General features: G+C 48.3%; 1 protein-coding gene and 1 long non-coding RNA gene across 5 annotated transcripts in view; both read right to left on the bottom strand.

Moving 5' to 3' along the window:
- LOC112551007 overlaps positions 1-8,350 on the bottom strand; it is a 15,408-nt gene extending 7,058 nt beyond the window's left edge. The window contains exons 1-2 of the long non-coding RNA XR_003095108.1: positions 6,352-8,350; positions 6,148-6,249 (exon numbers count right to left, since the gene is read on the bottom strand). This is a non-coding gene — a long non-coding RNA (uncharacterized LOC112551007). The remainder of the gene's footprint in view (positions 1-6,147; positions 6,250-6,351) is intronic.
- Positions 1-16,705, bottom strand: part of KIAA0895L (KIAA0895 like) — a 77,582-nt gene that overhangs the window by 40,853 nt on the left and 20,024 nt on the right. For 2 of the 4 annotated variants that reach the window (XM_006028097.3, XM_006028098.3), the window contains exon 2: positions 10,344-10,487. The exons of the other annotated variants lie outside the window; for them this stretch is intronic. In XM_006028097.3, coding sequence (XP_006028159.1) covers positions 10,344-10,487 — 144 coding nt within the window. The remainder of the gene's footprint in view (positions 1-10,343; positions 10,488-16,705) is intronic. 4 annotated transcript variants of the gene reach the window in all.

The following is a 16,705-nucleotide window of genomic DNA, read 5'->3' as shown; positions in this document are numbered from 1 at the left end:
GGGGGTGTATGATGGGGGATGGGAGTGTGTACGGTGGGGGGGTGGAGGTGTGGGGACGTGTGCACATATGGTGGGGTGGGTGTGGGGGCATGTGTATGGTGGGCTGTGCTGGCATATGTTGGTGTGTGTGTGGTGGGCTGTGCGGGCATATGTTGGTGTGTGGGTGTGTTTGGTGGGGTATCAGGGAGGTATATGTGTATGGTAGGGTATGAGGGAGCATAGGGTATGTTGGGGGGTTGTGTATGTGGGGGCAGGGTGTGGGTGTGTAGGGTGTGGAGGCCACCCCTGCACTCTCCCCATATTGCAGCAGCAGCAGACAGGATGCTTAGGGTGCAGGCGCGCTAAGCATGGCTCTGGTCAGTGCTGCACATTGCAGCAAGGGGCACAGCCTATGCCAAGCCATCTGTATTGCTGTTCCTTGCCACTCATACATACACCCCCACCGCACCCCGCACTTGTTGGGCACCCATACCTGCCCCCCGCATACCTCCCCACTCAAGTTCTGTGCTACCACCGCCCCTCTAGGCGGAAGCTCTGTGCTGCCGCCAGCCCCAGCCCCACGCTCCACGCTCCCGGCCAACTGCAATCCCACCCCCAATGCTTTTCTACCTGCTGCCCAGAGCCAGCAGTAGACCAGGGAAGTGGAATAGGTCCCACGGGAGCTGCAGCAGTGGCAGCAGCAGCCCCGCACGGAAGCTGCACGCTGGCCGTCTGCACCCTTCCACCCATAAGGGTGGGAGCGAGGCAAGAGGGTGTTTGGGGCTGTGTGTACACGTGGGTGCCTTGCTCCCACCCTTGTGGGTAGAAGGGCTGGGCAGGGCACAATTTGTTGGTGGGTGCTGCGGGCTGGATGAAAGTGCTTGGTGGGCTGGATCTGGCCCACAGGCCATATTTTTCCCACCCCTATGTTAACTACAGAAGAAGCCCTGCCTTCCTTAAAAAGGGTTAAAAAATACTCCTCCTGTTTGGTCATTCTTTGCCACAGAGTTCTGCAAAGGCTCACACCTTAACTGGACAGATCCACATTGACTGTTCAAGAAACTGGGGAATGATCCTGCTCTCAGACTTAGTTTCTTATAAGCCAGTCTGGTTTTGCAAGATGCTAAAGAGCACAGAATGTTTCCTTCAGTCTGCTTTCTACAGCAATAAACAGCATTCTTTTCCTCTGAGCAGCAGCAGAAGAAAAAGCTACTCTTTTCTGTTAGCAGACTCCCAAGTCAACCGCCCTTGCTAGCTTTACAAGTGATCATTGCTGCTCTTGATTGAATTGACAGAAGATTTTAGGAAGGGAATAAGGACTTTCTACCTCAAAATTAGGCTCCTCATGCTCTATTGCAAGCATTCCATGATGTTATATATGAGAGCGAGTGGATCGGTTCCGCACCTTCTTCAAGGAACCCAAATCAAGGTGTGGACACAGAGTTATTGACACCCTGATTTTACACTGCATTAAGCTCAGCTAGCTCTCCTAAGACAGCTACCTGTAGTAAAGGGAGCAGAAGTGGAAAGGAAGAGAGATTCTTGCTTTCATACCTACTGTCAAGGAACATTTGCTTTAAGCCTGATAAATAAAATCTGGTTTCCAAAGAAGAGACAAAAAGCTGCTATAGTGCCAGGAAGCATTACCACTATGAACTGGATTTCTAGAGCTGGGCTACTGGGCCATTTCTGTTTGTTACATGGAGACCCTGTATATAAAGTTTCATGCATGGGCACAAGATAACAGACAACTTCTAAAAAGACACTGACAGCCTACACACGAGGCTTTGGCATCAAGCTCTCAGCACCAATGATCTATTAACATATCAGTCAAAAGCTCACCACAACATAAATGTAGGCCAGGGGATGCTGAACAGTCTTGCCAAAGAGGGGATGGCAAGTGGAGAGACCAATGCAGGCACTTTCCTTCTCATTCCTCTCCTTTTTACCCAGTAAACAAAAGAAGAGACTGGACTGCTAAATGTTTACAGACATTGTGTCTCCTTCCCTCCTCATACCAGATACTGTATTTTGAGATGAGGCATAAGCAAAGAAAAGAGGAAAACCAGCTAAGCAATGGCTGGACAGCTAGAGACTCATTTGAGGGTGCAATATTTAGAGTGGAAGCCATGCTGACTTAAAAAACAGCACAAAGAAACCTGCTTGGATCAGGGCACTAGAAGCTCAAGCCAAGGGTGAAACATTTCCGAGTGCTCCATGTTCTGGGAAGGATTCCAAAGTGCAGCAGAGGGGACTGGTGTGGGAGTTAAGACAGACCAAAACCACAGCTCATTTAAAAATAAAAACTGCATGGTTTAGGGCCAAATCTCATGACTGCTGGAATCACAACTCATGATTTATGAGCTTTTGGAGCGAACGGTGTTATCGTATTGTTGTCTATCCTGTTCAACAAAGTCCCCAAGTCCACAGTGTTGCTATAGGTCAGAGCCGAGCAATTATTTCGGGCAGAGGGCTGCTTACTGAGTTTTGGCAAGCTGTCAAGGGCCACATGGGTAGCCCCACCCCTTGACAAGTGCCCCTACCCCGGTCACCATCTTGTGACCAAAAGTCCCACCCGCTAACCCCTGACTTTTGCCACCAGAAGTCCCTCCTCTTTCCCCCTGAAGTACTCCTTTCAGCAAGAGGGTTTGCCATCTCAGAAACAGAAAAATACCAAATTATATTCTAAAAAGTGATCATCTACAACATTCATTACTTTGATTTCAAAAAAGATTTTTGTCCTGATTTACATGTGTTTGTGTAGTGTATGCAGAGGTGACTGCACAATAGCTTAAAATGAAGTCTTATTCTTGTATATTGTCGAGGGTGGGTATAGGTTTGTGGGGGCTGTGGGTGTGTAAGTATGTGGGGTGTGGGTGGGTATGGGGGGAGGGTGGCTGGGGTTTGTGTATGGCAGTGCGAGGGGAGGCATAGGTGCATGTGTATGAAGGGGTGTGCATGTAGGACTCACCCTATGAACACACACACACACACACACACACACACACACACACTGCCCCTGTGCCTGCAGACACGGACATACTCTGCCCCTGTGCCTGCCGACACGCACATACACATACACACCCCTACCAGCACAATCCCATGCTTCGGGGTCTGGGGATGCAACCACATGGTGCTGGAGCAGGGAGGGGGCAGGAAAGCGGAGAACTGGCTGGGGGTGGGGGGGGTGGGCTGCTCAAGCCTGCTGAGGGCTCCCTCTGGGTCCTACTGCCCCTGACTCCAGACAGCTTTGACAGGGAGCTGGGGCAAATAAATATTAATTTACTAAACTTTTTAGGGGCTCCGTGGCCAGATAAAATGGCCCATGGGCCGTATTTTGCCCGCCCCTGCTATAGGTAGTGAGGCACAGGTGGTCAAGTGGATGCAGACATTGCTTTAATATTACAGTAATGTAATCTCAGTTTACTGTTAGTGTTTGGCGAACAGCTAGGCATCTTGGGGGGAAATAAAGAAGAGAAGAGGAAGTTGGAAGGTGTGTATTCCTGGTTAAACTGACCATTGTATTTCCAGGGAATTCAGAAAAGGAAGCATTGAAACTTGATGCTTTTTATTAAAAACTGTGCATCTACTTAAATTCAGCCAAGTCTGACCCACTAAATTCATCATCACTTCAATGCAGTTTACTCAATTCTTTCAGTTTCCTGACAGAAACCCCCCCACCAGTCCCCCAACTACAAAACATAAAAATGTATCCCTGAATCAGAATCAAAGGGGGGAGAGGGGGGAGGAAACACACATTTTTTGAAATTAACTGTGGATGTCACTAGCCAACCAAACTGCAGCATGAATTTTACGATTACCATGCACATCTAACAGCTTGAGTGTGGCACAGTTCAGCCTGTGTCTGAAGAAGTGATGAGCAGTGCTTCATCACTTCTAACTCATCAGCAGGGATCTGGGTTTTCTGTTTCCATGGAAAAACGGAGTAAACCGCAGATTTTACCTTTTACCGGAGGCAAATGTGGATTTCTTGTTTTACAAGAGAAACCCACGGATTTTGACATTTTGCAATCAGCCCCCTGCAGGCTGGTAGAGTTCCAGCGCTAGGCAGCCTGCAGAACAGCTCCATCAGATAAGTGGAGGGTGGGGGAAGAGGGGGATTGAGGCTCCTGTAGGGAGGAAGGGAAGGAGGGAACTGGGCTGGGCTGGGCTGGGGCTGCTGCCCAGCCAGGCAGGGCTTGGGGCCCAGGGCCGCAATATGCAGCTGCAGGACCCCAGCGAGAAGCAGGACGGGGCCATGGGTGGGTCGACCGGGGGGGGAGAGGGCTGGCTCTCCGCTACCATACGCACTCCCAGGGGGCAGGGGGATCCTCACCCCCCCAGTTCTGCGTGTGGGGCAGGCACAGGCTGCAGGTTCCCACCGTGCTTCCCTCCCCTGGGGCCTCTGCAGCCCAGCAGGCACAACCTGGAGTGGCTGGAGACAGCGGGGCCATGTGGGGGTTTTCTCGCTGCTGCGAGCTCCCCCCCGGCTGCCCTGGCGATGTGCCCCCTGCACGTGCCACTGCTTTGAGGGGTGCAGACCTGCACATAGGAAGCATGTCACCAGGGCAGCACGGGGTGAGCAGCAGCGAGCAGGTTCTGCACGCAGCTCTTGTGCTCCTTGCTGCGTCAGGTGGCACCCACCGGGCTGTGGAGGTCCCAGGGGAGGTAAGCAGAGCAGGAGCTTGAGCCCACAGCCTGCGCCTGCCCTGTGTACAGATCTGGGGGGTGTGGGTCCCCCCTGCTCCTTGGGAGTGCACGTGGCAGGGGGAGCCACCCTGCCCAAGCCCACAGTAGGGGGAAGCAGAGGCAGGACTCTGCGGACCCAGATCTGTAGCCCTGGCAGTTGGGGGTCTTCTCCTGCAGGGCTGGGGGAGCAGGGGCTGTGGGTGGGGGGTAAGGGCACGAGCAGGGCCGTTGGGGGCTGTGGGGTGAGTTAGGGGACCAGTAGGGCTGGGGGAGCTGGGGGGTGAGTGAGGGGCACCATAGTGTCATAGTGCTTAGGCTCAGAAGGGACCTAAACAGATCATCAGGTCTGACCCCCTGTCCCAGGCAGGAACAAGTGCTGGGGTCATAATACCAGTAGGGCTGGGGGCTGTTGTGGGGGAGTGAGGGGCACCAGTAGTGCTGGGGGGCTGTGGGAGGGAATGAGGGGCACCAGTAGGGCTGGGGGGGATGTTGTGGGGGGAGTGACGGGCACCAGTAGGGCCAGGGGGAACTGTGAAGGGAGTGAGGGGCACCAGTAGGGCTAGGGAGCTGTTGTGGGGGGAGTGAGGGGCACGAGCAGAGCCAGGGGATTGTGGGGGGAGTGAGAGGCACTAGCAGGGACGGGGAGGGACCATGGGGGACCTTTAATTTTAATTACTGATTGGGGGGGGAGGTTATAGGAGAATTTGCAATTTTTTATCAGGGAAAACAAGGATCCCTGCTCACCAGACAAAAACTCACCAGGCTGACTGTTCAAGAGCAGTGAGAAATTTGAGACAGAGGGCCAAATTGCAGCTCCAGCAGAAATCTGTTCTTTCATCAAAAAAGCAGCAATTCCAGCATTCCCTCTAGACTCATGGAATACTTCAGTCTGGACAGAAGTCATAGCCAGGTCTTGAATTTAAGAAACAGCCTCAGATCGCACTAGCTCAGTTCATACCGCTAACAGACTGATCTGCTTGATTCATGGATACAACTAGAAACCAGAAGCTGAGATCAATCCCTTTTAAAACTCACAAATTTAGAGTGCTAGTACCAGGCATGAGTGCTGGAGCAAGAGCTTTGCCTGTTCCCAGACAAGCAGCACCCTCAATTATGGGCACAGCCTTTCTTGCCTCTTGCATGCCACCTGTCTCGTGTCATACCGCTAACAGACTGATCTGCTTGATTCATGGATACAACTAGAAACCAGAAGCTGAGATCAATCCCTTTTAAAACTCACAAATTTAGAGTGCTAGTACCAGGCATGAGTGCTGGAGCAAGAGCTTTGCCTGTTCCCAGACAAGCAGCACCCTCAATTATGGGCACAGCCTTTCTTGCCTCTTGCATGCCACCTGTCTAGTGTAGGGGAATCTAGAAGGGCAGGATGAGGGCCAGGCCACCACCCTGCAGCATGGATTCTGATATCACAATCCAAAGACTATTTTAATTGCATTTATCTCCACAGATTACTGTACTCACCAGTACAGATGGGAATTCCTTTGCTGCATGACAGGGAACAGTTGAGAGGTCCAGGAACATTGCAGGGAGGCCTCTATGAGCTCTTGCATCATGACCTCAGCCCTGAGCCAGAACACAGAGCCATGCAAAATTTAGGTTCAACAGCGAGAAACATCCTGAAGAAAGTGTTAAATACTCAAAGTTAATTATGGCACAAATACTTACCCATCTGACCACTCCCCAGCATGATGGAAACTCCGGTACTCTGCCTTCACCTGTCAGCACCATTCCGCCACACCCCAAGGGTCAAGGATGCTTGTGGGGGTAGAATTTGCACTGGCACCAACTTAGCAACCAACATCACTGGCTTGACTCACACAGCCCTTTAAAGATCTCTGCAGCCTGTTATAAGGGTTGGTTTTGTGCTGGGTCAGTGCATGGGTGAGGAATGGGGCAGAGCTGAGAAGCTGCTCTATCACTACTTGAATTACTGCACCTGTCACAAACAACTGCCAGCTCATTAAGAAAGGCTTTGCAAATGCTTAGACATTCCACAAATGGTTTGCTCCAAGACTTTGGTCTGGCTTACACTAGATTAGCATTTAGAAAAAGGTATTAGCTAGATGCCAGTTCATTTCATTTTATTTGAATTAGTAACGAGTACAAATTTCAGTTTAGACTTTAGCTAGACTTTAGGGTTCCAGCTGCACTCCATAACTGTGAAGTCAGACAGAACTGTATGACTGGATTATGCTCTGGCCCCAAGATGCTATTGGTCATGCTTCATCAGTGCTTCTTACTGGGCATATGCTGTTGCCATTTAATGCAGCGCTCACAAGAATCCCACTGAGGTTGACAGGGAGTGGGGTGGGAAAGCTTAAAAGGAAACTGCAGCAATCACTGCATGACCTTGGCTCCCAATTTCCTGGCTCACAAATACATAAGATTTCCACTAATTACAACATTGTGACCACACAGTTTTAAACTGGATGCTATGGCTGAGATCCTGTGTTGCACCTGTGGGAAGCTCAACAGGCTAAGCCCAGACTGAATGAGAGGCACAATCTAGAATTCAAGCTGCTCAAGGGGCCAAAACATCCCACCAGTGTACATGAGGCAGCCCTGAGGTCTGTTGTAAGGTATGGCAGCCTTCCCAGGATTCCATTCAGTAGGACTAAACCTAGAAGGGATTCAGAACTGTGCAATATGGCCTGGTCTCAGACTCCACCTCCAGACCTTCCTGGGTGCAGAGCTGTGTAGTGTCTGGACCAATGGACCTCTCCACTGCCCCTCTGGGAGCTGTTCATTTTTCCTATACCAAAGTGGTGTGGCATACAGGGCCAGACTCGGTGCTAAACCACACAATCCCACACTGTTTACAACTGTGATCATAACTCTTTAGGGAAGAGAAAGACAGTACAGTCATAGAGAGCTTGGTAATCTGTAATGTTTCTAAACTGTGCAACCATGAAGACGTGCTGCTTCAGTTGAAAACCGATCTTAATAAGGAGAAGACATGAATGCAACAAGATAAAATAAAGCAGCAGTATACATTAGTTTCTTGCATACCACATGCTCCCAATAAGGCATGCACCTTGTTTTTGGAAGGCAGAACATAGGAAAAAAGATTTGTCTAGAGTTATCACCAACTGTGTGAGAGAGTCAGTTGTGGAAACAGCATCCAGGAACCATAGCATCTTGAGAGACAGTCTGGGGAAGGTAGCAGGACCTTTCTCATGTGACAGGACAATAATAAGGTGAAGCCCCAGAGGGTTAACACAGGATCCGCCCCTTCTTATTGTGAGTGTCAGAAAACTGACAGTCACTGCAGGCGCCAAGGGCACTCTGTTCAAGTGCCTGGGCACCAGCTACACCCAAAGATCGAGGCTTTACAGTTACCTGATGCTGCAATGCTATAGCAAGAGGAGGATCAACTCATTCTTCACACATGCCGGCTTCTAGTCCAGTCAAGGAAAATCAGCCTTCCCACTTAAGACATGGAAACTAGGGCTGTGTGAAATTTTGGCAGCTGTTTAGTTTTGGAGGTGTTTTGGCCCATTTCAGTGCCCGAAACACTGAATCCAAAACTAAACAGAAGGCTCTGAAATGAAACGAAACCATCCAAAACGTTTCGGAAATGTTTCGGATGTTTTGGAGGCGCTCCCTGGGAATAATCCAGCACAGCCCCGCTTTTAAAGTGCCGGGAGGCTGGGGCCAGGCAGGGATGGGGCCGGGCAGGGCAGCCATGGGGGCTTCTCCCATGACTCCCCCAACTGGGGAAGAGGCAGGCACAGCCAAAGGAGCCGCGGGGGGAGCCCTCCTGGCGGCGCCGCGGGAGAACCCCTCATGGCTCCCCTGCCCAACCCCATCCTCCGCCCAGCCCCAGCCTCCTGGCACTTAAAAAAAAAAAGAAAGAAAGAAAGCCTCACACTCACCAGCTCTAGCAGCAGCAATCAGGGCCTCTGAGGGCTCGAGGCAGAACCCCCCCCCATGCAGCATGGGGCAGTGGGGGGCAGCATAGATCACCTCCCTGCTTGGCACCCGCACAGCAGCTGTCATGTGGCGTGAGTGCAGCGCGGGAGCCATGTGCTGGGAGCTGGGGCAGCTCCACCTGTCAGCTGGAGCCCAGCACTACTCAGCCCCAATGGCTCCAGCTAAACAAGCAGGAATACCCAGTGCAGACGCATCACAACTAAGCACACAGGTATCATACTGTGCAGTTAAGCAGATAAGTGAAAAAAATGTTTAATGTTTTGGCCTGTGCAGTTTGCTCCTGTCTTGTATTTACTACCCCAAGTGCTACAAGTCCTAGTTCCACACCCTGCTTTGAAAAGCACAGACCAAGACACACCTTCAAAATAGCTTATATTGCCTCACAGCATAAGTTATTTAGTTTGCAATGGTGACAGACAGCTGTGACATGGGCAAGTCTGTCGAATGATTCCTCTTTCAAACCTGCTAGGCTTGTGTTATGACTTGTGACACATCAGCCATACAAGGTGATCCAAGGCCTGCTCTGCCGTGCTGCTGCTTGCTCTTTGGATGATTGTAGGGGGAACAGGAGGCAGGGAGAGTCTATTAATTGTGTATTCAGTACAGGGGCAACCGTAACTGGCATACTGCACCCAGGTCTGGCATCCCCGTCTCAAAAAGGACACTGAAAAATTGTAGAGTTCAGAGAAGAGCTAGAAGGAATTACTGCAGGATTGAACAACAGATCTTACAGTGACCAACTCCATGAAGCTTAATCTATTTAGCTTCTCAATGAGAAGGTTAAGTGGCGATTTGATCATGTAAGTACCTATGTGAGTAACAAGTGTGATAACAGACGGCTCTTTAGCACTGTAAGATTCAATGGCTGGGAGTGGAATCTACACACATTCAGACTAGAATGCACATTTTAACACTGCTGATAATTGAACACCTTGTATCAGGATTAGGGGGAATTCCTCATAGCAATTTTTTAAAATCCTGACTGAATATTTTCCCAGAAGTTTTGCCAAAATTCAAGCACAGCTATGGATCTGAACTTGAAATCTGAGGAAGTCCCAGGTTTTGTGCTATACAGGAGATCATATTAAGACCTTCCATTCTGGCCTTAAAAATCTGACACCATGCCCTATTCACAAAGGAGCTGAAAGGAAGTGATGCTACACTGTGCTCACTTGAGGATAGCTGAATCTTCAGCAGCTCTTTTGGGGCAGCATTCCAGCTGCTGTGTCCCATGGGCACAGCCCAAGGTGGGCCAGCATCAGCTACATCCAGCTAGTTAGTTCTTTGATGCCAACATTGAAGGAGAAACTATACATCTAAAGAAAAAGAGTGGGCATTCCCTGAACATTTTACAATTGCAATACCTCAAAAAAGCTTTAGCATAATTCAAACTTAGTTGAGATAGGGGTGTGCATTTAAACAAGAGTAAGATTTGTCTATAGAGTGAAAATTAAGCTGGATAATGCTTTGTTTTACATCTGATGTAAAGCCACTCTAGTTACTACTTTTACTCCAAAACACCTTAAGTCTTTTTGAAACCACTCTCAGCACTAGGTTTTCTAAGACTAGTTTCCCAAATTTATCTCCCCCATAGAACATGTTTCAATTTTGTCTTTGCCTGGCAGGCAATTTTTCCTTACAATAGGATTACTGACACTATTGATGCAGCATTAACACTAGCGGTGCGGAATGAGCTTTGTAGATAAAAGGAAGGCAATTATTACCTCTCCCACACAGCCCTCCTTCTGCATGTACTTCCGGATTATAGACCAGATTTGACACTTGCTCAACAATCTTCCACCGGTGGCTACTTCAAAGCTCTCATAGGTGCCATACTTCTCCAGGACGGTATGAATTATCCTAATTGCCTGGTACACACAAAAAAGACAAACAATCAGTCAATCTTTTTGGCCACTTTCTATAAGTTTCAAGTGCAATTTCCATAGCTTGAGGAACTCCACATAGAGTTAAGCTCCATTTAAGAAAATACCAGACAAAGGACTCCAATGCCTGACTCATTCTGAAATACAAAGACGTTGTTTATATTTTTTATCCAATAAAAAGAGTAAGATTGAACCAAATACATAGGCACTTGGAAACAATTGTGAAGGTCAGAGGTGTGCACGTGCTTTATTGACCTGATATAAGTAACCCTTTCAGAATTTTATCACTCGGTTATCTTGACACGTGTCCATTGTGAGTTTAAGTGCAGTAAAGACTAAAATAGGATTACTGTGATATCTAACTAGTAGATGATAAAACCATAATTTATCCTAGTCTGCGTTGCTTTTAATTCCTCCATTATAGCCCGGAGTCTACAACAGAAAGAGCAGCTCATTTACAGAGAAAGTACATTTTATCAGCTTGCTTAACGGACCAAACGTTTCATATTGTAATATTAAACTTATTTCAACAGTTCTGCAGCTGAGACGTGGCATCCATTTATTTCTTAGTATGAAAGATGAATTAAGAGTGCTTTGGCAGAAGGGGTTACTAAGTAAGGTGGGGTTATAAAATGAGGAGGAAGCTGACGCTTCCAGAGAGAAGAGAATGTTCCTTTCCCTCCTGGGTAGCTGAAGCTGAAAACATGCAAGTTGATTTGATAGTTTGGAAACAAAGCTGACCTTAAGAAAGCAGGTGAGTAGAGTGTGGTGGTGATATCTGTTTTTTCCTTTCTGGGCTAGGATGTCTGCACCTGAGTTTATACCAAACAGTGGTGAAATGTCTGGGATGTTTATTACGATTTAATTAATAAAATCCTGAACAGAATACAGCTCCAAGGTTATGCCACACAAATATTGGAAAACGCAAGTCAGGGCCGTGCACACACTAAATTCTGTCCCCCGAATAGGAACATCACACAATAAGGCCTATGCTTAGTGGTATCTATCATTTTACAGTACAATTCCATAATCCATGAGTCAACAATCCACAGGCATTTGATATGGCCATAGGCAAGGGACTCCCTGTGCCATAGGAGGGCAGGGGAGAGGGAGGAGAAGGGGAGGGGAGAGAAGGGAGCCACCAGCTGTGGGGCTTTACCCACACTCTTGCAGGGAAAAGCAGCAGCAGCTGGGTCATAGTGCCTGCCTGTCTACCTACCTTTGACCCAAACTGGGTCAAGATGGCCTGCAGCCTAAAAACGGTGCCAGCCACTGCCATACTGTGCTACTTTAGAATGCCTATAATTTTGTCACGTGGCAGCCATTTGTCTAAAATATTCTAGGATCAATCCATAGTTCAATGGAAAATAGAATTTTCCAGTTTACCTTCTCCGGGCAATCATTATTTTGTATACATCTGAGAGAGAATAAACGACTGGAATTATCTGCCTTCACTGAAGAGGTTTGCTACGCCTCTTAGTTGCCTTCTTCAAATTCTCAGTAATACTGTGATACCCTCCAAAGATGGGGTGAACAGAAGTGAATACGGTATTCCATGCAAGGACATTCGATTGCTGCATATAACAGCATAGCATGGAAGCATTTATCATGTTCACCATTCCATGCCTCACGCAAACTAACGCTTTTTGCACTTCGAGCAAAAGACTTCATTTTGTTGACCAACGATCCCGACATTTTTTCTAAATATCACTAATTTAGGACTTCAAATTGCAGTTGTTCACACCCCCCTCCCCAATTTGTATTATTTTACATTTATCAATGATGGTCCTTCATCTGTGTGGCAGTGCACCTTTGGGTGCCTGTGCTTTAAGGGCTGAAAGCAGGCAGCAGCCAGGTGCCTGGTGATTAGTGGCCATTTTAGGGCCAAGGTACATAAGCTGGGACAGCCGAGTACTGCAGGGAGAGGAAGAGGAAACATCAGGCTAAGAAGCTGCTCCTGGAACAGCTTGGAGGTAAGGGTGAGGCTATGGGGAAGGAGGCGGCCTCAGTGTCCTGGGCATGACAGAAAATTGCATCCTGCTGGGGATGGAAGGCCTAGCGATGCTACCTGTGGTAGGGTGGTTCCCCAGAAATGCCAGGCCAGGCACCTTCCCCAGTGAAAGGTGAGTATATGGTGCCTTCTAACCCGAGGCCCACATCCCTGGTGGGTTTGAGATCATGCAGGGGGAGCCCAAGCTCTCAGCAGTCCTGAGGCAGGGCCCAGGTTGGGGGAGGGACCTGGAGAAGCACCCAGGCTCATTGAGAAACCTGAGGTCACAGTAGAGAGCTGAGTGCAGCTCCAGTGAGAAGACCCAGTGTGTGTCCCCCAGAAGGGAGGCCAGGTGCTAGGCTGAGAGTGAGAAGTGGCCCTGACGATCTGTGGAATGTGGGACATGCGTAAGGGAAGGTTGGAGCATGTTCAGAGGCCCTTGTCAACAGGGCAAACAATGGGCAGCCTCCTGCCTTAGTATCAATTTCCATTTATTATCAAGGCGTGGCAGACGAATTAGGCAGGTGGTTAGCCCAGGGACAGGCGGGCGGCTGGCACCGAAACCCAGCCCTGAGAGGCTCCCTGTTACAATCTATCATCAAGTTGCCTACTCAGTTTGGTGATGTTTCTTGAAAAGTAGCCTCTTAAAAGGAACTTAACTCATCCTGATCCAAGATGCGTTTTGTCATTGATCAAACACTGGAAAAAAATATAAGTATGCAAACTATCACTTTTTACCTCGCACTTAGTGGCACACAACTTGTGGCTCCCCATGAGAAACTGAATATATTTTTTAATAGTTTGGAACATATGGTTAAATTTGCACCTATAAATGCCTGAAAAACCATAAATGGTGGAGTTACAATTTCATCAGGGGAGGATGAAGAGATGGTGGACAGCAGTACCTTGCTGGTCAGGAAACTGTCCTCACGCTGCACTCCTCCTCATCCCCAAGGGAATCAGTATGTCCAGATTTAATGGGATAGTGCAGAACAGGACACATGAGTGGGATGGTCTTTCTGGTATACCTTATGGATTCTTTCTTAGGCTCTCTGCCAGACTTCTACTGTGCCTGAAGCCTAGGGGCGGCAGGGTATGCTCAGAAGACATTCCATTTTGATTCCCTGAGAACAGGGAAAATGAACATGCCCTTTTCAGAGATGAAGCTGTTCTATCAGTGTACCTAATCTTGACCTGTATGTACTTTGGCTGGTTTGGCAATGATCTCCTACAGCTTCTTATTGGGGTTTTTTTGAGCCATTGAGCAAACAAAACATATTTAGAAACTGACTAAACAATAATCATCAATCACTTCAATTATAAAACTCCAACAGCTACCTCACTCAGAGGAATAAACAAATAAGATATAGGAAGCAAAGATGACTGAGCATAGGGGCTGCTGTCCACTTTTTGTACCTTTGATAAGCGAGAGTATGCTACAGGCCCAGGCATGCTCTTTGTCAACATTGCTTTTCAAAAACAAATCAGCCTTGTCTACAAGAAAGTTAACTGTCTGCCCACACAGATTCTAGAGATGTGCAAACACATAGTGGAAAAAAAAAGTGAAGTGTTTGGAAGAGCTGTAAAAACTGGGTGGAGCTGGAATATTCAAAGGAACTTACCTACAGCAATGCAAAACAAAAGCAGAGAGCCAGCTGTGAGCTGGCTTTGGTTTGCCAGTTGTTGGATATTTAATAAGTTCCTGGTATTAATATGGGGGAAACTGTATTTGAGTAAATGGAAACAGATTCTGCAGGTGCTGGCAGCAGAAGCCAGAAAAAAATTGCCCAAATGTATGGATTTTGGACCTTACAGAGGATAATGACCACTCCAATTCAACTTGCGTCTTTTCACTCATTTGCTCTTTAAACCAGCTTCCATCGCTACAAGGTAAATTAAAGCAAGTCTTTTCTCTCACCCACCAAACCCTTGTCTTTCCTCCTATATCTTAAATATTTTTCAGCAGCCCCTATTCCCACATACCTGCTCATGGTCTCTCCTACGGACAGCATGCCTTGAATAGAAGGTCATGTTCAATTCTCGCCTGTGACATATCTGTTTCCATGAGGTGCAGTGGGCACACCACAACAAAAGGAATGGGTAAAGAATAGTACCATCATCACTCCCATAATAAATTTCTCTACAGGGCTACAAGTATTAACAGACCCTTTTAAATATAGAGGAATAAAAGCTAAATGAAAGACATCTATAACTTGTTCGGTGAGCTGAATACTCATGTCTGCATTATTATAAAGGGGGCCCTTTCTACATCTCCATTCTCCTATGTGAAATCAGAGCCAACTCATGATGTGCTGCAGTTACCTCAGATCATGGTTCCAGGGACAGCTTACCTTCTTAATCCTCTTTCTGTCCTGAGTGTATGTCCTGAGGTAAAAGGCTTTGTGCTTTTATCTGCCTCAGATAGATATAGTTCTCCCACTTCTAGGACCAGCTCCCACTCCGCCCATTAGGCACCAAATGAGATTTACGCACCTAAGTGTGAGCCTATTCTATCATGCTCGAGTCCCCCAAAATCCAATATTGCATCCATTTCATGAACATGTTGTCATTGTGGCCTGAAACAAAGCCATAAAAAGCAGTGAGGAACAGGGGGAACCACCCATCTATTGTAGTAACAGTTTTTCAGACTTGAGCAAGGTAGAATAAGATGCCTAGGAGGGATCTAACAGGTGGAATAGAATCTGGCCCTTAGAGTGTGTACAGAAGTTGCTTTTTTTGTCATTTTAAAGTGCTTTATTGCCAAGACTTAGCAGAAGTGCACAGCTTAAAGTGCTGTTACTATTTTTAAAGTGCTGTAAAGTTAACCCTTGTTAAATGAGGTATTAGAGCTGAAGCACTGTATTTTAAAGCACTTTAGCAACCTACCACTGGAGGGGCCATGTCATTGGAGGAAAGGAGTGAGCAGCCTCCATTTTAACTCAGGCATCAGGACTGAGTCAGCAGCCAGCTGCTGGCAGCTCGAACAACAACATCTGGCTGAGCTGCTGCTCGGCACACCTTGGAGGTAAGGGAGGAACTATGGGGACGGTAGGAGGTTCCTGGGGGCCCAGTAGGGTCCCGAGCCCCAGGAAAAAGATTTGGGCCTAGAGAGAGCAAGACCCAGCCTAGAAAGGGGGCTTACAGCTTGCGGGCCTACACAGAGGCTAGGCAGCCCCTCATTAGCAGGGATCTGGGTTTTCCGTTTCCCACGGAAAAACAGAGAAAACCACGGATTTCATGATTTTTAAAATCAGAGAAAAAATGGATTTTCCCTTTTAGCAGAGATACCCACTTTATGGATTTCCCACTTTTGCAAAGAGCTCTGCAGGCAGGCACAGTTCCAGCATGCAAGAGCTGATTGCAGAAAGGGCAGGAAACCCCTAACCCTGTCCAGAGGCCTGAGGCTCTCACTCACCCAAGGCTTGGTTCGGGCTCACTGTTCGTTCCTGGAGCCTGTGAGGTAAGTGGGGTTTGCAGGGGGCTGGGGACCCCTTCTGGCAGGGATGGGGAGGTTGTGGATCATGGCTGGGAGGCACTGGCAGGAGCTGCGGGGTGGGGCTTTGAACCAGCCCCAAGCCCGTAGCAGGCTAAATTGGGGGGGAATGACATGACAACAGGAATTTTGCTGACTAAATAAGGCAGAGGTGAAGCGAAGGGACTCAGATGAGCCCAGGAGAATTAGGCCTCCTCCAACTTTGCTGGGGCACTAGGTCAGTCTGGCTTGTGGTGATGGCTCTATGGTGGGGCCTAGAGGGCGGACCCCCTCTAGAGCATAGAGAGCAGCGGCTGCCATGCTGATTTTTCTGATCCCTCAACAAGTCAATGTAAGGGGCCCAGGGCTGTAAGGCTGAAGGGCAGTTGTGCCCACCACAAGGGGAAGGGCAGGGCTGCAGAGAGCCATTTGGCACCCCAACTGACCTAGAGGTGGGGCCAGAGCCTATATAGGATGAAGGTCCTCTGGGGAGAGGGGGGAAGAAATCACAGCCAACAGAGGGTAGAGGTCAGTCAGCATGCTGGCTGTGATGAAGGAGGCTGTAACACAGCCTCATAGATTTCATAGATTTCTAGGGTTGGAAGGGACCTATTAGATCACTGAGTCTGACCCACTGCTCTGGGCAGGAAAGTGCACTGGGGTCAAGTGACCCCAGCTAGATGCTTCTCTAATCTCCTCTTGAACATCTGCAAGGTAGGGGAAAGCACCACCTTCCTTGGA

Source organism: Alligator sinensis, unplaced genomic scaffold, assembly GCF_000455745.1.
Source record: "Alligator sinensis unplaced genomic scaffold, ASM45574v1 scaffold642_1, whole genome shotgun sequence".
Lineage (NCBI taxonomy): Eukaryota > Metazoa > Chordata > Crocodylia > Alligatoridae > Alligator > Alligator sinensis.
This window is presented reverse-complemented; position numbering and strand designations above follow the sequence as displayed.